Source organism: Polypterus senegalus, chromosome 1 (genome assembly GCF_016835505.1).
Source record: "Polypterus senegalus isolate Bchr_013 chromosome 1, ASM1683550v1, whole genome shotgun sequence".
NCBI lineage: Eukaryota > Metazoa > Chordata > Cladistia > Polypteriformes > Polypteridae > Polypterus > Polypterus senegalus.
Window position 1 is genome coordinate 85,278,673 of NC_053154.1, and position 22,551 is coordinate 85,301,223.

At 35.0% G+C, this 22,551-nt stretch overlaps 1 protein-coding gene across 3 annotated transcripts in view; it reads right to left on the reverse strand.

Annotated features, from left to right (window-relative positions):
- The window catches only part of LOC120528501 (CREB-regulated transcription coactivator 2), a 269,051-nt gene that overhangs the window by 126,884 nt on the left and 119,616 nt on the right, over positions 1-22,551 (reverse strand). For all 3 annotated transcript variants that reach the window (XM_039752689.1, XM_039752695.1, XM_039752681.1), the window contains exons 3-4: positions 20,046-20,159; positions 9,027-9,088 (exon numbers count right to left, since the gene is read on the reverse strand). In XM_039752689.1, coding sequence (XP_039608623.1) covers positions 9,027-9,088; positions 20,046-20,159 — 176 coding nt within the window. The remainder of the gene's footprint in view (positions 1-9,026; positions 9,089-20,045; positions 20,160-22,551) is intronic.

Consider the following 22,551-nt stretch of genomic DNA (forward strand, 5'->3'; position numbering starts at 1 on the left):
CCCTAGCACTGACCCCTGTGGAACACCACTCTTTAACATCGGCCAATTCTGATGAGGTTCCTCGCACCATCACCCTCTGCTTTATGTGTCAGAGCAATTTCTGCACCCATCTAAAAACATCACCCTAAACTCCTACTTCTTTTAATTTGATGCCTAACCTCTCATGTAGCACTTTATCAGATGCTTTCTAAAAGTCCAGATAAATAATACCATATGCTCCACTTTGATTGTATGCTTTTGTTGCCTCCTCGTAGAATTCCAGCATGTTAGTAAAACACGACCTCCCTCTTCTGAACCCATGCTGACTATTCAAAATAACTTCTGTCCTTGCCATGTGTTGCTCAATTTCATCCTTAATAATTCCTTCCATTAATTTTCCTGTGATGCATGTTAAGCTTACTGACCTAAAGTTGCTTGGATCTGCCCTATCACCCTTTTTATATAATGGGATGATATTTGCCATTTTCCAATCTTTCGCAATCTTTCCAGTGCGCAGTGACTTTCTAAAAATATGTGTCAAGGGTTTATATCTGTACTCACTAGCCTCCTTAAGAATATGAGGATACATATTATCTGGTCCTGGTGATTTGTTTGATTTCAGGTTCACTTCAAAGTTGAAGCCCTGCATTGGTATTTACGAATGCCAGTACTCATTTATTTAAATGACAGTTAAACTACTTGATGGCTATACCAAAATTTTTTAATTGTCGTTGCTGCAGTATTTATATATTTTATATTGTATTTCAGAAAAATAGGAAATATAGTTCACTTCAATAATGGAGGTATTTTAATAAAAAGCAATAGAATGGGATTACTGTTTTTTCCAAGGCATCAAATAACATGTTTTTTTAATTCGCAATCTTTGCTGTTACAAAATGAACAAATTTGGTAAGTTTTACTCATTCACCTGATAAGAAACACTTCACTTTAGAACACAATTTTATGTGAAAAACTGATATATACAATGATTGCAAAGAAATAACTTTGACTTAGAAATACCAAATGTATCCATTAATGTTGGGATTAATAAAGTATCTATCTATCTATCTATCTATCTATCTATCTATCTATCTAATGCAACTGAATTCCATCCAGTTCATACTGTAAGCGTCTGTTTTACTCACTGAGCATGATGCAGTGTGCAGATGACCTAAGCGGTCAATAAAGTATTGATGATAACTTAAAAAAGGTAGTTTATTTATAAAGACCTAGAAATTAGGACAAGTTAATGAATTTACACCAGTCTGTTTAGCAATGGAATTTTGCTCTCCTTCTTTGTAAATCTGGTTATGTGCCCTAGTAAATACTAACTTTAGTCATTATACTAATAATCTAGTCTTCAACCAATCACTTAGATTATAGAACAAATGCAGAACTCATTTCAAGGCAGAGAAGTTTTTATCTGTTGCTTTTCTATGCGATAACCACTTTTTTTTTACCTTTTTTTTTATTTTATTATAATCATTCCATACAAATCGATCAATTTTTACAAAAAATAGGATTGAGAACAAGTCGAACCTCACCCCTGAGAGAGAGAGCATGGCCAACGGGGTAAAGCTTAAGGCTTGTAAGCATACCTAAATTGATGAGTTTGACAGGGCAATAGAGATAAATGGAGAAGAAAAAGAAATGCGGAAATAATTGCTTCCTCGGTGCTTTGAGAGCTTATTCTAAAATATTATTGATTAGATCCTGCCCTGTTTTGAAAAAAATCTGTACAGATCCTCTAACTGAGTATTTGATTTTTTCCAATTTCAAATAGTATAACACATCGGTTTCCCACTGACTTAAAAGAGGAGAGTTAGGATTCTTCCAGTTTAGCAAAATAAGTCTGTGTGCCAAAAGTGTAGTGAATGCAATCACAGTTTGTTTGTCCTTCTCCACTTTACACCCATCTGGAAGAAAACTGAACACAGCTGTTAATGGGTTAGGAGGTATTGTGACACCAAGGCTGTCTGAAAGGTAATTAAAAATTTTGGTCCAGAATGATGTTAATTTGGTGCAGGCCCAAAACATGTGACCCAGTGAGCTTGGAGCTTGATTGCAGCATTATCAAACATATTCAGTATTTAATTTATAGAAAATACTTGAGACATGTAGAGAACTCGATACAGGTAATGAATTTGCATCTCATGAAAAATTGTACTTCAAATTTAACTTTCCAGCAACACAATTTTCCCACTATTTTCAATTTTGAAATTTTGATCAGGAGCAAAAGGAATACAGACTTAGAAGTCTCATGTACTTTATAGAGACGTGACTTACAGCAGAAACACTGGACTCTGCGGCTGCACTAGATGGATTTAAAATTGAGTGGGTAGACAGAAGCAGGAGAAGAAAAAAGCAGCAAGAAGGAGGAAAACTTGCAGTTTTTGTGAATGAAAAATGGTGCAACCCTGGACAAATTACAATTAAACCACAGATGTGACCCAGATATTGAGCTGTTCACAGTGGGCTTAAGATTTCATTATATGTATAGGCAGAGAGAGTCTTCACATGCCATTGTGCTGGCAGCTTACGTCCCAACCTGGGCAGATGCGCAAAACGTAACAGACACAATATATTTTGCAAAAAGCAAACTCACTACTGACTGTCCCGGTGCTTTAATACTACAATGACATCACACCAGTGGTCTCCAGTCCCCCTCCACTTCCTTGACTGTGTGGCTCTGCTGATCAAGTGAGGAGAGAGCAGGGAAAACTGTATAAACAAGGCTTAACGGACAGATGAAAGCAGGGTGCTAAAAATATGTGCCAGCCAGTTCCACAGGGTCCTTCAGCACCTGTTCCCACTTTCCTGGAATTTGCAGAAGGTTCTCCAGCTGTGCAAAACATCCTGTTTGATCCCAAAGCCAAAGAAAGTGCATTCTAGTGATCCCAAGGACTTTAGGTCAGCTGCTCTTACTTCATGCATCATGAAAACCTTTGAGAGGCTGGTCCTGAAACAGCTATGTCTCCTGGATTTAGAACAACTGGATCCTCTGCAGGTTGCCTATCAGACACATATAAGTTTGGAGGATGCTCTGATCTACATGCTCCAAAAAGCCTACTCCTACTTTGACAAAGCCAGCACCACAGTCAGAATAATGTTCTTTGATTTTTCCAGTGTTTTTAACACCATTCTGCCTTATTGAAAAATGCTTAACATGGATAGAAACAAATTGATTGTAATGACCTATACCACACAGATTTATCTTGCTTAAACTGTTTTTTCTCTGTTATCATATTTTATACCACTTTTACTGTGACTTCTACTGTAAGCACTTTTTGCCAAACAATTTTTCAGCAGAAGTGTGTCAAGAAATGCTACTAGGGTTCCTTTATACCAACGGTAATATGTCTACACAATGCTTCACTGTGACTGTGCCAGCCAACTCAGAGGTTTTCTTTCTTTTTAACTTTCATCATTGTTTAGACCATTTATTTCTGTATTTATTTAAAGAGCTTCTGTAAAAATCCCAATTTTTCCCAGGGGACAAATGAAAATAGTTTGTTCTATTTATTTACTTTCTATCACTCTCTCTCTATTTATATTTTACTTTCTTAGCTAATTAACCTTTTAGCCTTAATGGAAAGTTTCTTTTTCAACACCAAACTTAAACAATCACGCAACATATTTTTGATTCTGGGAATACTGTGATTTGTATTTTTTATAAATGCTGGATTAGAAAAATCCCTAAACATAAACCTGGACAAACCACTGATGTGGGACGATGTGTGTTAAAGAGAGCCTAATATAAACAAATGTGAAATAATAACCTGGAAGAAAAATAAGCAACATGACTACACAGTGAAAGGTTAGCACTTAAAAGGTATATGCCATCATGAGGGTTCAAGTGCCCAAGTAGACTCATTATCACTACTCAAACTACACAATGCACACAAGACATTAAAAAGTTAATAAGATGTTAGATTTTATGGTGTATACTAATTACTGCTACCTAAAAGTAGTTGTGCTTAAGCATCAAAATGCACATTGTAAAAACCACAGGAAAACTGTGTGAAGGTCTGACCTCCATATCATGTTTCCAAATTATATAAAAATATAACAGGAGCAGCCAAAAGAAAAATATAAAAATATAACATTGATCAAGAAAGCCCAGAGAAGAGCTACCATAATTACTTGAACAATGCAGATTATTACATATTAAGTTATCTTAAAGGATTTTAATCTTTTGAGACTAAGAAAATAAAGGATAAAAGTAGAGATAACTCAAGTACTGAGAATTGTGAATTAAAAACAACAAGGAGAAATAAATGTTGGAAACTACAAATTCTGTTACTTGTACCCCTATTTAATAGTTTTACTCCAAACTTTTGTTTCATGTGTGCATTACCTTAGGTAACTTTGTAACAGCTTTACATGGAACATCACTGTTCCAAACAGAAATTTATAATCAGCAACATACTGTACAATAACAAGAGGAGCTGCATCAATGTAGTAACAATGTACAAACATGTCATTTGGACATGGATTATATAGCACACAACTCTTTGTACAAAGACTTGTTTTCTTTATCTAGACAGACAACTCAGGGAGCCATGAGGTACATATGAATTATTTGTCAACACAAAACAAAAAGATGATTCAAAGACCAATTTGAAGCTGCACGAAGATAACACAAAAAGGGGACATGATTTATTCTAATCAATCTAATTATTTCTTACAATGATTCTATACTACAAGCGTCTTGCGATGGTGCAAGTTGTTACTAAATCATAGTAAACTAAAGGCTAATTGATAACTGGTAATATACCATGCCTTTAAAATAAAAATTCTTATCATAATATATCCTATATATTAACTTCAATTTTAATTTATTCCATGATCTGCATCAGAATGCTACCAGTTATTTCCTATATCAGGGACATTAGAACATTCTAGACAAGAACAGGCCATTCAACCCAACAAAGCTCATTAGTCCACTTAATTCTTCTAAAATAACATTGTCTAGTTTTGAAAGTTTTTAAAGTCCTACTGTCTATCACATTGCTTGGTAACTTACTCCATGTGTTCTCATAACTCATCCCTTGCAGCCCTTGAATCAGCCTAGTTGCTCTATCTGGACTTTTTCCAGTGCTGCTATGTCCTTTTAAAAGCCTGGAGATTAAAACCGTACGCCAGGCATCCTACGGCCCGCAACGACTTTTCCAAAAATCATTGAATCTGGCCCGTTAACCCTCTTGGTGATGCCTGTTTGTTCTTGTGGTATTGTTGGATTATTTTTGATAGTATGATGCGGCCAGTGCTTTCTGAAGTACTTTATATTGTGCTTCCCCCACTTTTACAGCACGTCCGGAACTATTGCACGTTTAAAATGTGCAAGAGCTCGTAGTCACGTAGTCGTTGACTCTGCTGCATCTCTCTGCTCTGCATAGCGCAGCCGTTTCATGGTTTTTGCTAGTGCTATACCTATCTGCATGCTGTTTCGAGTTTCACGCTATATCTGCCTACATTTCAATACTTTCAAATACTTGTGAATTTTTGATCAAACCCTAATTAAGATGGCTTCAACAAAGAAGAGAGAAATGGATGGTGAGAGTCTTACATTTAAAGAGAAATGGACTGATGATTATTTTTTTATAATGCAGAAAGAAAAACCTCTTTGTTTGATTTACCTGGAAACTATTTCAGTTTTAAAGGAATACAATTTAAAAAGACACTACAATACAAAACACGATAATTACAACAGTTACAAAGGTAAACTAAGAACAGACAAGATACAAAATTTGAAAAAATGTGTATCGGCACAACAGATGTTATTCCGCAAACATACTGATGTAGCTGACAATACTGTATTGTTCTTGCAAGTTTTATTGTTAGCGAAAAAATTGCGAAGCACTCAAAACCATATTCTGAAGGCGAGTTTTTCAAGGAATGCCTTACTGCAGTCATGAAAGTTCTGTGTCCAGAGAAAAGCCATGAAATGGAAAAGATAAGTCTTACTCGTTGGACAATAACCCAATGAATCGAAGAAATGGCCAGTGACATAAAATTAAGCATTAAAAATATTGCATCAAAATTTGAAGCATTTTCCATTGCTCTTGATGAGAGTACAGACTCCAACAATACCGCTCAATTGGCTATATTTATTCGCGGAGTTGACGCTAGCTTCAATTGTACAGAAGAATTGCTTGCTCTCCAACCAAAGTTATGCGGAATATCCACCGATGGCGCTCCATCGATGATTTGTCCAAACATTGGTCTTGTTGCCCAAATAAAAAACGAATTATCAAGTAACAAAATCAATACCGAAGATTTGTCGGTATTGCATTGCATTATACACCAGCAAAACCTATGTGCAAAATCAGTTAAATTTGCACATGTGATGGGCACAATAACTGCATGTATAAACTTCATTAAATCCATGGAGCTAAATCACCACCAATTTCAAGAATTTCTGGCTGACGTTCCTTCTAACCATGAAGATCTTACATTTTATTGTGAAGTGCGTTGGCTTAGCAAGGGAAAAATGTTGAAACGTTTTTATGATTTGAGAAATGAGGTATCTCTTTTCATGGACATGAAAGGAAAATCTATTTCTGAGCTAGAAAACAAACCCTGGCTGTGTGATCTTGCATTTTTTGTCGACCTAACAACACATCTAAATGAACTTAATGCTAAATTACAAACTCAGGGACAAATGATTCATGAGCTTTATGGACACATAAAATCATTTTAAAATAAGCTTCGACTCTGGGAAAGCCAATTAAAGGAAGGCAATACTTATTTTCCCACACTTACAAAACACAAAGATTTTGATTGTGAATCGTTGCGAATGAATTAAATTCATTGAGTGGAGAATTCAACACTAGGTTCCATGATTTTAAAAATCAAGAAGCAAACTTGCAAATTTTCTCTTGTCCATTTGATGTTGATGTCGAACTAGCTCCACTTTCATTGCAAATGGAATTAATTGAACTACAAGAGAACCTTGTCCTGAAATCAAAATTCAATGATATTGAATTACTTGACTTTTATAAAAACTATTTCCCACGTGACAAGTTTCCAAAACTGACAGCTTTTGCTCAGAAAAGAAAGACTCTAATTGGCAGCACCTATAAATGGGAGCAACTTTTTTCAAGGATGAACTTCGTAAAATCCAAAACCAGGACGCGAATTACTGATGAGCACCTAGAAAACACGTTGAAAGTTTCCACGTCCATAATATCTCCTAATATTGATAAGCTTGTGTCCACCATGCAATCTTAATCATCACATTAATAAAGAGTTTTTATTAAATAATATATTAATAAATATTTGTTGGGTTTTTTTTTGGCCTTCTTGCATTTTCGATTTTCAAAAATGCATATATATCCTGAAGTACTCCGGCCCGCATAATCTTTCTACTTTCTAATCTGGCCCATAGTCCTGTCAAGGTTGCACATGCCTGCTGTACACAGTGCTCCAGTGGAAGTCTACTCAGTGCATTATAAACTCTACCCATTGTGCTATACAACCAAACATTCTGTTAGCCTTCTTAATGGCTTCTGGCAGTTGATAGTGACAAGTCCACTATGACTCCTAAATCTCATAAATTGTACTTTCAACTTTCAGACCTCCCATTGTGTATTCAAACATTTTTACTTCCTACATGTAATACTTTTACTTATATTAAATTGTATCTGCCACTAATCTGCCTAGACCTGTATAATGTCCTAGTTCCTCTGTAATGATTCAACAGATTCTAGATTATCCAACTTCATATCAACTACAATCTTAACCAGTTTGAGAATTATATTCCTGTCAAAATAATTTATATATATTAAAAATAGCAGTGGCCCTAACACTGCCCCCTGTGAAACACCACTATTAACATCAGCCAATTCTAATAGGATTTCTCACACCATCACCTTCTGATTCCTGTGTCTGAGTCAATTTTGCACCCATCTACACGCTACACCCTGAACTCCCACTTATTTTAATTTTACCTTGCAGGACACATTAAGTTTCTTTAAACATATTTAAAGGAATATCACCAAGACATCAATTATGGCTGTATGTATTCAGACTTTATGACCTAATAGGCTTTATGTATAATATACAGTACATAGAACATACCCACTTATAATGTGTGTAGCAGTCAGAGAAATCAATCAGCATCTTTCTTTTAAATAAAATTTATTCATTGGGCACCTTTATAAACACTCAAAGTCAAATGAATCAGCTACTTGTTATTTTAAGGCTGCAATATATGGTGTAGACACTATCAATAAATATTACACATGGCATGAGGAGACATATCTTAGCAGAAAACATGCTTTGCCATTTGACTGCAGTAGACAGAAAAGTAGGTCAGCACGGAAAAAGAAGGTATGGAAAAAAGTGAAGAGCATAAGAGGGAAACCTGTCAATAACTGAAGAGCAGAAGAAGCAGTATTCAATAGTTATAAGTGAATGTAACATGTACAGAAACTTGTAATTAGTTAAAAAATGATTTCTACTTTAAAGCTCTACAAACAAAAAAGTTTAATATAAAAACATTCACCCATTACCATTAAAAATGTCAGGTGCCAATTTTAGGAGTTTAGTAAGTCAGTAGAGAATATGGCTATTATCAGCTTGATGTCAATAATGATGTTACATAAGGTACAGGGCAATTTAAAATATAAATATGATAAATTAGCAGAAATGGTGTTCCAAATGTAAACATAAATGTACAAAATTCATGGACTGATTAAAATACATATTTATAAAAATATGATTACTAGCTATTACTTGGTCAGCATAATCATATGAGTTTTGTAGATATTACAGTATTCTCTATAAATATGATACAGGAGCATATTCTAAATGCAAAGTTGTAATTTCAAATCATGAGAATTCTTTGGGGGAGAAAGAACTACATTTTATACTGATGAAAGGAAACTTTAAACTACAATCATAACTTTAATGAATTTCCCCAAGTTTATATATATTTGGTTTAAATTATGCAAAGCTCAGTCTAAAAAATGTGTTTATCATTGCTATCTTGCTAAAGAAAAGTTCAGAAATGAAGACAGTGGAGGAGGGTGTTATATCCTTACCTTCTCCAACTGGCATCAGCAGGTGGAGACAAATAGGCAGAGCTGTATGGGGAACTGTCAATCTGTTCACTTTTGTCAAGGTGCTGATAAACAATGGTATGAAATTTGCAATTAATCAATATTGAGCTTATTGAAGAACCTAAATTGTATTCTCAAGTCCAACACTGTGCTTAATGACAGGATTGTTTATAATACACATATAATAAAAACAGAAAGCCTAGCCAAAAGAGACATGCTATTCATCTTTCTAAAACATGAAGATACAAGCTGTAAACATGGGGTAGGATTCTCTGTCTATACATTATTTTCCCAAATCAACTTCAATAGTTTTAAATACCTGCCATCTGAAACACTTTATTTCCTTCGTTGTGATACTTTCTAAGTATAATATCTGAAAATTTGAGGGCTTTTCCTATACTTAAATTCTTACTCACTTCTGTAATTTCCTCAGCTTTAAAGTACTATTCATAAAAGTTGAGTAAACCTGTAAAATTAAGAAGGCGCATGCTTCAAAAATAAAACAAATGTATTCCAATTATCCATATAACCTCTCATTTTATTTTTTACTGAGATATACTGTATTAACATTTTTGTCTATATACTATATATTGTTATTGACTGTTGTAGGGGTCAAAGAAAACAATAACTCTGATTATATTTCTAAGACACTATTGGGCCATTTATGTAATGCAATACAAACAAAATATACTGTAACTCCTGAATCCCACATACTTTGTTTCAAACAATTATGAAAAAAAAAACAGGTATACATGTGTAATCCAAGAAACACCCTGTAAAATTATTTTGATGTAAGATTAATACTTTCCATGATACTGCCAATTTTGTGAGGGGTGTCAAATAAAAAAAAAACAAAAAAAAAACTTTTGATGCTACATGGTTCCTTCTTTCTCAAAAACAAGCCTAACTTTTCTTATGTGAATCTCTTACTGTTATTTTCCAGTCTACACGTGGCTTACATTCACCATTTGTCAGTAATAATAACTACCAAGTTCTTCATCACTAACTTGAGTACAGGATTAATGGAAAAAAATAAATCACCCAAGGCACATTAAGTACAACACATGAACACATAGCTGCTTGATTTATCATTAAACACAACACTAGTTATAATGAAATATCAACGTCCTGCTATTGCAGCAGCAAGAATGTGACCCATTTCACTTCTGTTTCAATCAAAGTGCAGAGTGTACAGTATTTTGTCTTTGAGATCAAGATGGTATCGCCTGGTGTGCAATGACACACTGTAATGGCCACCAACAAATATAGTCTCTAGATGGTCAATGGAAAGACTGTACAGGATAGTTTGGATGCATGAAACATATCAGGATGTCTTATTCCGCTTCACTCTTGTCACAAATCACACCAATCCTCGTCAAGATGTAAGGGTCTCAGCTGCTGCTTCAGAGGTGAATACTCAGACAGTCAATTGACTGTCTTCACCAGACACCTGACTTTGAGTTTCTGTAGGGATGTAACAGTGGTATTTGAGTATCAGGTGCTCTTTTGGCCATGGAGAATTGTATTCTTGGTTAAGCATTATGAGATACGACATTGTCATTTCATATGAAAAAAGTTTGACATTTTTGATAACTTACTGACTGAAAACTCAATGATTATCATTATTGACACATGGTGCATTCAGCCTATGTTTAGGATGGAAAATAAACATGAAAAATCTGCATAAGAAAATTATGGTATGTGTTTAAAGAAAGAAAGAAAGAAAAATGTAGAATAAATGAAAAATATTTAAATTATCTGAATATTCCCACATGCCGTTAGGGTGCGCTGAAAGTGAAATCCAAAATGAATTTTTTGGATTTGAGAGGTTTGCTCTTCAAACTCTGATACAGCTACTTTTCTGTTTATTGCTTTTTCAGAAAGCCTATTGAGTTATCTGAATAAGTTGGGAAAAAAGACCAAAGTCTCTGTTGGTTACAAATTAAATTCTGGTCAATATCAAGGGGTTGCTTTGAGAATGCAGGGTTATCTGGACCAAATTTGTTAATTTTGTCATATACTATACCAATTAATGTACCAGCGTGCAAAGTCTGAGCCTGCTCGGTGGTTTAGTTTTCGAGCTATGGACTTGTGAAGTTTGCTGAAAAAATGAGGACAGATAAAAATCAATGCCACCCTCTCCTCGGTAAACTGACTGTATCTTGTTTAGGTGTTGACTTACATGAAAAAAATGTACAGAGTGTCTCCCAACTAACATGGGTACACCTGGTCATTTTTGCAGAATGTTTTCAGTCCAAAGTGCGTGGGCCATTGGGAGATTGGACATGGAATGAACCATATCTAATATTGCCACTAATGTATATTTAATATAATAACAACAATCAGAACATTTACCAAATGGAAGATTTAATTTTATAAAATAAAAGCAACTTCTGAATGTTTACATGCTGAATGGAAACATTAGGGATTCTATTGTAATATTTCTGTGCAGTGTTCATAACTATAAAAAAAAAAACTTTATTTTAAAAATGATATAACCAAAATACAAATCAAAAGGAAACATAAAAAAAAAATCAACAAATGGTACTTCTCTTCAGCTACTTGGGCTAACCCACCTCAAAAAATAAACTCAAGTTAAACCAAATATAGTAATGTTCAGTCAAAAAAAACGAGAATATAAAAATTTGAAGAGAGATAAAAAAAATGATGCTATAGAAATACATTTACATTACAAGTATGCCAAGCAGATTTCCATAGAATACAGGACATCATCAGTTAGCTGAGAGAGAGAACTTGGAAAACTATCAGACTGCAAGAACAATTACTCTGAGCTATCAGATGGCATTAAAAAAATACACTTTTAATATATTTATAGGAATTTTACAATTTCTGCTCAAAGTTAAACTGGCAATCAAACGTTTCTTCTGTTACCTAGTAAATAAATACTAGGTTTTTAAAATTTACTTTATAATAAACCAAAATCTTTTTAGCAACTTAATGCTTAAACATTTTCAGAGACTTTTTTGTCAAAAGCTCATTGAAAAATTATGAACTTCTGTCTTAAAGAAAGGGCAGAGTAGGTTATTTTTGCTTAGAAGATGGTGTTCCTTTAATGTGAGAAGTGGCATCCTTCATATCTTCTACAACGTTGTGATGTTAAGTGTAGTTTTCTATGCTGTGGTGTGCTGACTGGTAATATCAGTTCAAGAGAGGCCCATTGAATCAACAAGTTAATTAAAAGGGCAAGGTCAGTTTAGGACACACTTTGGATCTCATAGAGGTTGTAGCGGAGAAGGGAATTAAAACAAAACTCAGTGTCATTATGAACAATGCTGCACTTCCTCTCTCTGACAAACAGACCATGAGTACTTTCAGCCAAATAATCATTAAGCAGAAGTGTATCAAGTAACGCTTATAACAACAGAAATACAGTTGCATAATGCCTCACTGTGACTGTAAAGTCCAAGTCAGAACTTTGCTTTCTTTTTGAATTATCTTGCTTTACAGTCATTCCATTGTGTTTATCTTTATTTATTTACTTACTTACATATCTACCTATTTATGTACTTATTTAAACAGCTTCTGTAAAAAGCAAAATTTTCCCCTGTAGACAAATAAAGTTCTATCCAATCTATCTAAAAATGTTGGTGGATTATAATGTAGCAAAAACAGTAATTCATGCACTGAAGTTATAATCATCAACAGTATTTTAGTGAAATGGCAAAAGAAAGAGCTGCAACCCATACAATAATCCTTAAAGGAACTTAGAGACATCAGTTACAGCCTGAGCCAAAATCATTCATTTCAACTACAAAAACAGAAAAATGGACAACTTTCCATTACCACCACCAACCCCACATATATTTCCTCTTTTAGGATTCAGGACACACCACACCTGTAATCCCCAATATTCTTATCTGACAGACCACATTACTAGAACTCTTGAGAAAACTGAATGACTCATTAGACAGTCCTAATAACTTCTTAAACATAAAAATTATTTTTAAAATTAAGCCCTACATCTAATTTAGCTATTCTTAAAAGCATAATCTATACATTAAGATGAACAGACAATATTTAATTTAACACACATTTCCACCAAATGTTTTTTCAACAAATGGTTTGCAAATAGTTTTACCAAGCAGGCTATTAAAAAGAGAGGAAACACATATACAAATACTAAAATAACTAAATATACTGTATAAAACAGGAATAATAAAGAAGTGTTCTATTCTGTGCCTTTTGTGCCTGTGTAATTGGTTAACTTAAAAATATTTAAAATATTATTTTAAAAAAATGTAAAACTACATCATTTAAACCTTTTAATTATATATCTTTCATTCATATTCTTAAGAAACTGAAGCATTGTTTATTGGAAACTAGCAAACTAGCGGAGAAGTAATGTGTTAAAGAAGTAAAGAAAAAGAAAAGGAAACATTTTGAAAATAACGTAACATGAGTGTCAATGTAATTGTTTTGTCACTGTTATGAGTGTTGCTGTCATATATATATATATATATATATATATATATATATATACACATATATATATATACACAGTAATCCCTCCTCGATCACTGGGGTTGCGTTTCAGAACCCCCCGCGATAGACGAAAATCCGCGAAGTAGAAACCATATGTTTGTGTAGTTATTTTTATATATTTTAAGCCCTTATAAACTCTCCCACACTGTTAACATTATTAGAGCCCTCTAGACATGAAATAACACCCTTTAGTCAAAAGTTTAAACTGTTCTCTATGACAAGACAGAGATGACAGTTCTTTCTCACAATTAAAAGAATGCAAATAGATCTTCTCCTCAGGAGCAGAGAATTTCAGAGGGAGAGAGAGAGAGAGAGCTCGCAAAGAAAAGCAAACAATCAAAAAATCAATACTTGTGCTTTTAAGTTTGCCACGGCATTTTTATAGGAGCGTTAGTATCTTCTAAGCAAACAGCCTCTGTGCAAACAGACCCTCTGCTCACATCTCCGTCAGGCGCAGAGAACGTCAGAGAGAGAGAGAGCGAGATTAAAGCAACAATCAAAAAATCAATAAATGTGCTTTTGTGCTTTTAAATATGCCGAGCACCACAATAAAGCAGCATTTTTTTAGAGGAGCGTCAGTATCTTTTAAGCAAACAGCACCTCTGCTCACAGCCCCTCCGTCAGGCGCAGAGAATGTCAGAGAGGGTGAGATAGAGGCAGAGACAAGCAAACAAGCTCCGCGCGGGATGCATATCTTATAGCATTGAGGAGTTTTAGTTAATATGTAATACATGCTCTGATTGGGTAGCTTCTAAGCCATCCGCCAATAGCGTCCCTTGTATGAAATCAACAGGGCAAACAAACTGAGGAAGCGTGTAGCATAAATTAAAAGACCCACTGTCTGCAGAAATCCGAACCAGCGAAAAATCTGTGATATGTATTTAGATGTGCTTACATTTAAAATCCGCGAAAGTCAAAGCGCGATATAGCGAGGGATTACTGTGTATATATATATATATATATATATATATATATATAAACACACAGTGGTGTGAAAAACTATTTGCCCCCTTCCTGATTTCTTATTCTTTTGCATGTTTGTCACACAAAAAAATGTTTCTGATCATCAAACACATTTAACCATTAGTCAAATATAACACAAGTAAACACAAAATGCAGTTTTTAAATGATGGTTTTTATTATTTAGGGAGAAAAAAAATCACTGCTTAACAGTGGTTTGTGTCTTGGAAATATGCCATGCAGGCCGTTTTTGCCCAGTCTCTTTCTTATGGTGGAGTCGTGAACACTGACCTTAATTGAGGCAAATGAGGCCTGCAGTTCTTTAGACGTTGTCCTGGGGTCATTTGTGACCCCTCGGATGAGTCGTCTCTGCTCTTGGGGTAATTTTGGTCAGCCGGCCACTCCTGGGAAGGTTCACCACTGTTCCATGTTTTTGCCATTTGTGGATAATGGCTCTCACTGTGGTTCGCTGGAGTCCCAAAGCTTTAGAAATGGCTTTATAACCTTTACCAGACTGATAGATCTCAATTACTTCTGTTCTCATTTGTTCCTGAATTTCTTTGGATCTTGGCATGATGTCTAGCTTTTGAGGTGCTTTTGGTCTACTTCTCTGTGTCAGGCAGCTCCTATTTAAGTGATTTCTTGATTGAAACAGGTGTGGCAGTAATCAGGCCTGGGGTGGCTACGGAAATTGAACTCAGGTGTGATACACCACAGTTAGGTTATTTTTAACAAGGGGCAATTACTTTTCACACAGGGCCATGTAGGTTTGGATTTTTTTCTCCCTAAATAATAAAAACCATCATTTAAAAACTGCATTTTGTGTTTATTTGTGTTATATTTGACTAATGGTTAAATGTGTTTGATGATCACAAACATTTTTATGTGTGACAAACATGCAAAAGAATAAGAAATCAGGAAGGGGGCAAATAGTTTTTCACACCACTGTGTATGTATATATATATATATATATATATATATATATATATATATATATATATATATATATATAAATATATATAAATATATATATATATATAAATATATAAATATATATATAAATATATCTATACTAATAAAAGGCAAAGCCCTAACTCACTGACTCATCACTAATTCTCCAACTTCCCGTGTGGGTGGAAGGCTGAAATTTGGCAGGTTCATTCCTTACAGCTTCCTTACAAAAGTTGGGCAGGTTTTATATCGAAATTCTACGCGTAATGGTCATAACTGGAAGCAGTTTTTCTCCATTTACTGTAATGGAGATGAGCTTCAACGCTGTGGGGGCGGAGTTTCGTGTGACATCATCACGCCTCCCACGTAATCACGCAGTACATAGAAAACCAGGAAGACCTCAAAAAGCGCTCAAGAAAACATGCATTATATAATTGAGAAGGCAGCGAAACAATAAGAAGCGGCGAGTGACATATACAACCATATTCATGAGTTCTGCTACTTCGGAAACAAAGCACGATGTAAACCTACACTTTAAATTAAGTTCATAGACAGGCTGTCGCTGGCGTTTGTAATTTAGTGCCTGCCCATATAAGGCCGTCCGTTAGCGTCAATCCAATAGCAAACTGCCACGGGTAAATATTCACGGGTGAAGGACTGTGCTTATGGAGAGGAAGATGAGATGGTCAGGGTGGTGTTTGACACAAACTCAGCGAAACTGCGAGAGAAAGTTTTAAGTGCCAGGACTAAGGTAACATTAAATAAAGCTATGGACATAGCACGAGATGGCACCAGCACAGCTGGGAACCTTCGATGCATGTACACCGAGTGGCTCACGTGAACTGATGCAGTGCACAGATAAAAAGCATCAGTTCCAAAGAGCGCTGAACAAAAACGAATTACACAATTGAAAAGGCAGCAAAAAATATGAAGCGTTTGATAAGCATATTCATAAATGCAGCTACTGTGGAAACAAAGCACACGGTGGAAAAAGTCAATGTCCCGCTAAAGGAAGACAGTGTAAAAAAAACCCGTGCATGCAGTGTGTCAGGTCTCAGATAAAGAAGAAGACGAGCTGTTTATTGATGCAGTAAGAAACGAATCGATGAATGAAACCTGTCATCTTTACAACGATTGACAAACACGGAATGTAACTTGAACACAACACATCCTACAAATACGAACCTGTTTGAAAGAAATAATGATAATCAAATCCTTGATGACAGCAACACTCAGTAACACTCACAAAACAAATACTGTATATTGACAGTCATGTTACGTTATTTATAAAATGTTCCCTTTTCTTTTTCTACCTTTTTAACACACTACTTCTCCGCTGCGATACGCGGGTATATATATATGTATATATATATATCCCGCTCTACATACTGAATAATGGATACTTTATTCGCCATCAATGATTGTTTTGGTAAAGCCATACTCAGTGTATTCATTAGATGAACGGTAAAAAAGTAAGAGCGAGGGAGGATGACTCATTGAGGCATGCAGGCTGTAGTCTTGGCGTCAACTCTATCTGAATTGCGATCACATTTGAAAAATATATCTTTTCAAGTTCTATTTAGTCCATATCTGTCAAACTCAAGGGCGCGGGCCACATCCGCCCGGCGTGTAATTATATCCGGCCCGAGATCATTTTATATACTGTATTATTGTTATTAAAGCCCGGATATATGAAGCGCTGGTAACACAATAAACTACAGATCCCATAATGCAGCACTTCGCGAAGCTAGAGTTATTGCGCACTGAGTTTGCACGGCGCTTTGGTGACTTTGAAGAACAAAAAAAGTCCGTCTACATGCGGCTCGAACCTTGTGCATGTTTGGTAGCACATATCTGTGTGAGAAGCTCTTCTCAGTGATAAAGACTAACAAAACAGCACACAGGAGTCGCCTCACTGATGAGCACCTGCAATCCATCCTGAGAATCTCCACAACACAGAACCTCACACCAAACAGAAAGCGAACCTGTGGCCAAAAAGATGCCAGGCGTCCAGCTCTAAAATGACATATGAGCAAAGACAACTGAATGATTTGATTTGTTATTGCACGTAAGAGCGGGAGTCAACCGTTTTAACAAACAGCGTATTGCACTGATACGAAATAGCTGTGTGTGTATATATGTACATATGTATGTATATGTATATATATGTTTATATATGTGTGTGTGTGTATGTATGTGTGTATATATGTGTGTGTATATATGTAGATATATATGTATGTATATATGTGTATATGTATAGATATGTATATATTTATATATGTTTATGTGTGTGTGTGTAAATATATATATATATTATATATATATATATATATATAAATGACAACAACACTCATCACTCACAACAGTGACAAAACAATTACATTGACAATCAGGTTACGTTATTTTCAAAATGTTTCCTTTTCTTTTCATTGCTTCTTTAACACACTACTTCTCGCTAAGCTGGTATTTTACTAGTATATATATATATATATATATATATATAAATATAAATATAAATATAAATATAAATATATATAAATATATATATATATAAATATAAATATAAATATATATAAATATATATATATATAAATATAAATATATATATATATATATATATATATGAATGACCTCCAAAGAGCGCTGAGACTTTTGATCACGTGAACGAGTCTGCAAAAAATGGGGTATCTTACCCAGCGAAAGTCGAGCAGACGGCGCGCGCGCTTAGCTGTGCCGGCCTTTGAGACATGACTGCGCTTCTGCCTTAAGTCAAAGTGACCACTTTTAATTTTTTTCATCCTCCCCCTGACCTATAGCTCAGACAAGTGCAAACACTGGACCCCTTTTCTACACTGCGGCAAGCTAATATTAAGGCAATTCGCACTTTCTTTTGCACGTATACGATTATGAGGTCGTCAGCTCGGATTATGAAGACACGCACAGGAGTGGAGGACTGACAGTGCCATCACAGCCGATTAATGGCAGGGACGTCTCACCAGTCTACACAAGACCCACCGCGACTGTCCCCAAAAGGTGCTCATATCGTCAGCGAACACATTTCTCTATACTATATAAAAGAAAAAGGCAAGTTTCCTTTCTTTACACCTTTTTTCCTTTTATCCCAAACCAAAGCCTTTCTCTCTTAACACTGCAGAGGATACAAAACTAATTTTCTTTAAATGTAATTTCTATACCACAGCCGTCGTGTAGCGCCTTTCAAAAGGGATCAACTACCGAGAGATGATCTATATACATTTTAGCTGCTGTTAGTACTACTTACCTGTTCTGTTACACCGTCTTTAAAATGTAGTTTACCCGAAACCACTCCAGTAGTGCTCAATGTACCTGTACTTCTTAAAACATTAATGTTTTACTGTTTAATAACTTAGACTACATTTTATTATTTTTCCCTTGCACTCAGTGACCAAAGCTATACACACACATATAGACACATACATATACACACATATACCTGTGTGTATGTTTGTATGTATGTCTATATATACTGTATATGTATATATATATATATATATATATATATATATATATATATATATATACACACACACACATATATATACATATATATATACACACACACATATATAATTTGTGTGTGTGTATGTATGTATGTGTATGTATATATGATGTAGATAGGTATGTGTGTATATATATATATATATATATATATATATATATATATATGTAGACTCAAACCCATTATGACAGCAGCAATCCAAGCTGTGAGAAAACAGTAAAAAGGAGGCGTGTCAGACGTCGTGGTACATTTTCTGATGTAGCTAGATGAAAACAACTTCGTGATGCTGCCGCCAAATACACAAAACACTTACATTGACAATCATGTTAAGTTTTTTTTTAAATGTTTCCTGTTCTTTTTCATAACTTTAACACACTACTTCTCCGCTGCAAAGCGCGGGTATTTTGCTAGTTATAGTATATGGACGAAAAAATAGGTTCCAGTTATGATCATTACACGTAGAATTTCGAAATGAAACCTGCCCAACTTTTGTAAGTAAGCTGTAAGAAACGAGCCTGCCAAATTTCAGCCTTCTACCTACACGGGAAGTTGGAGAATTAGTGATGAGTCAGTCAGTCAGTGAGGGCTTTGACTTTTATTAGTATAGATTGTTGTTGCCTAACAAAGTATAAGCTGGCAATGCAAAATGAATTTGGAAAAAAAATCATAAGGTCCATAGAAAACTAAAATTGAGTGTCAAAATATCTTAAGTAAATTATATAATGTATTTCTGTTACATTGTATTTTGTTCACTTGATTACAGCTTAAGTCCTATTTGCTGCTCCCATAAGGAATAGACTATTGATTTACATTTTTCCTTCCTATGTTGATGCTCATAATGCTGTCATTTAATATCCAAATTTGAAACAAGCTACCTGATAACAACAGGTTTCAAAGGCATTTTCAACAAACAGCACCATGCTCATATGGCTCCAGCAGCCTTCAGCATATACTATATAACAATGCAATCCTACTGATGCAAAAATCTGTAAACCAGTTGCCTCCAGAATGTACACCCAGAAAGGTAATGATACATATCATAAGGATACTTGTCGGCGGTAATGTCGCAGAGGTGATATTAAACGGCGCTCCCTTTGAACTCTGTCCACTAGTCCACGATGTCGTGTTCCACGTGTCACATCCAGGCTTGAGCTGAAAGTACCCTGTAGACAGAAAAACAAAATCATAATTTTAAGCATTCCGTAAACATTTAAATCCTTTGGATATTGGAAGCATTTATAAATCTAGAATCCACAATGGAGATTTGTTTGAAAGTCACTGATACCATAAGGACACAAGTAGACTTGCAAAAAACACCACCAAATATACTATAGTAAACAGGTACTCAATTTGAAACTTTTCTTAGGAAAATACACAGTCACAAAATTAAGAGTGTGTTTATGTATATTTTTTTTTTGTTGTAAGCCTTCTTAGCGTTATGTTATTTTGTGAAACAGAAACATGAAATATCAAAATATCAACATAAATGCAGCAAGGTATGTCTAATATCCATTACTGTTCTGATGCAGATTTCTTACACTCCGTGTGATATGTTTTGGAACAGTCACCAACACACAGCCCTGCATTGCAATAGGGATAGTAAAAGCGTGTTTCTTTGCATACTCTTTTTATATTTTTTTCTGATGCTTCTGCATGAGAAGATACAAAGACAGTGTGTGATCCGTACAATGGAAATGCCACTTATGCTAGTGTAGCTTATTGACTTCCACATTTCCAGTGACATGACCATTGACAGCTATAACATCTTGAGCAATGCTTAGGTGGTTAACGTCCTTCTCTTTCTACTTGATCACTATCATTTTTCCTTTTTCCCGCACAGCTACTGTCACACCATGGTGAACCGTCAGGCCATTGAATTAACCTGGAATATCAAGGAGGTTCAGTTGTACAGTGCCATTTGCATCATTATCATTATCTGTGTTAGTCTGTTGACCAAATTCACACTGTTAATCACTATCACTTGATTCAACTAATGATTTGGTTCCAGTTTGTTGTAAAATTGGCTTCACAACTTATTTACATGCCCCACTCATGAATTTTATTTGAGCTTCCTTAGCGTAGCTGTAACCAAAGGTTTGAAGTATGCCACTATGATCTGTGATATTTAATTTAAACAGATTACTTTATTAAAAGAGGGCAATTGTGGCTATAAATAAATGCAGCTAAAACCACACAAATCAGCTTACAAGCAGAATTTGACAGGGAAATGGGAAGAAATAAGTGGAAGATGACTCACTCAGGATTTTGGAAGTGCTGATGTGCTCCCTTGTTTGGTGATGATCAATATATGGCCAAGTGTCATCGTCTACTATTTTGAGTGTCCCTGTTAATGAATCTCATGTTTGGAAAACATAAGCATTTATTTAGGAAGCTGAAAAAGTATAAAGCATTGGCACCTGCACTAAACAGTAAAGCTCACCTATAGATGGATGGAAGACATCACTACTGCCCGTACCTAGCAAATATGCCTTCCGCATTCTCTCTTGGAGTGGCCAGAGCTGACTGCAGCAACCCCTAGCTGCATCATGCTTTCGCTAGATGCTCTCTTTTGAATATTGCATTATTGTGAGTGCTCAGCCGATATTAAAAAGAAGCTGGTGTTATGATATATTTCTTCCTCTTAGAATCACTACCGTACCACTAGGGAAAGGTAGATGGCAAGAGAATACTGTTTCAATAGTTATTTGGGATTTACACTGTATATCGGATAATTGAATACTCAGGCTTAACCATAATACCATAGATTTCTAAGCCAGAATCACGCTCGGGTTTTATGTCAAGGATGTCAATGAAATATTTGGACATGTTAGTCTGAATGACAATCAATTGAATACAGACCAGAGATAGAATAAATGAGTTGGTTTTGAAATGTAGCATTGGAGTTAGATGAACTTAAAAACTGTAAAAATTGAGTGGGCAAGGTTAAAATTTAGCTGAAGAAGTTGTACGGGGGATAGATTCAGAGATGACAAGAGAATAATGTAGTGTATATCAGAGGCTAAGATAACACTTCATTAAGCCAGCTGTGTGGATCCAAACTGAGCAACCTTTAAAAAAAAAAAAAAAAAACACCTGAAGTTTGGAAAAATCTGAATATTCCAGTATATCAAAGATCATCGGCTAAAAAAAATTACACCTCTGCACAAAGTAAAGAATTAACATTTAATGTGCTGGAATGTGGCTTTGTCTCAGAAGAAAGCTCTCCTACAGCAGTTTGACATGTACTGCGGAGTTTCATTTATAAGCATGCTGTTGAGTCTATTAAGATGTTTGCACTAAATGGGTACACCACAACATATGCTGGTGCAAGTGTTTTAGAGTTTATTTAGTTTTTGACTTTATTTATAATTTGCCATATTAATTGCCATTTCCTAATTTCAGTTTTCATTTAGTTTTTCATTATTTTTAGTTTTTATTTAGTTTTAGTTTTTTGCCACTTTAAAAATTTAGTTTTTTATTATTTTTTATGGAAGAAGATGATCTGCTGTGGCAACCCCTAATGGGACCATCCTAAACAAGAAGTTGTTACATTTT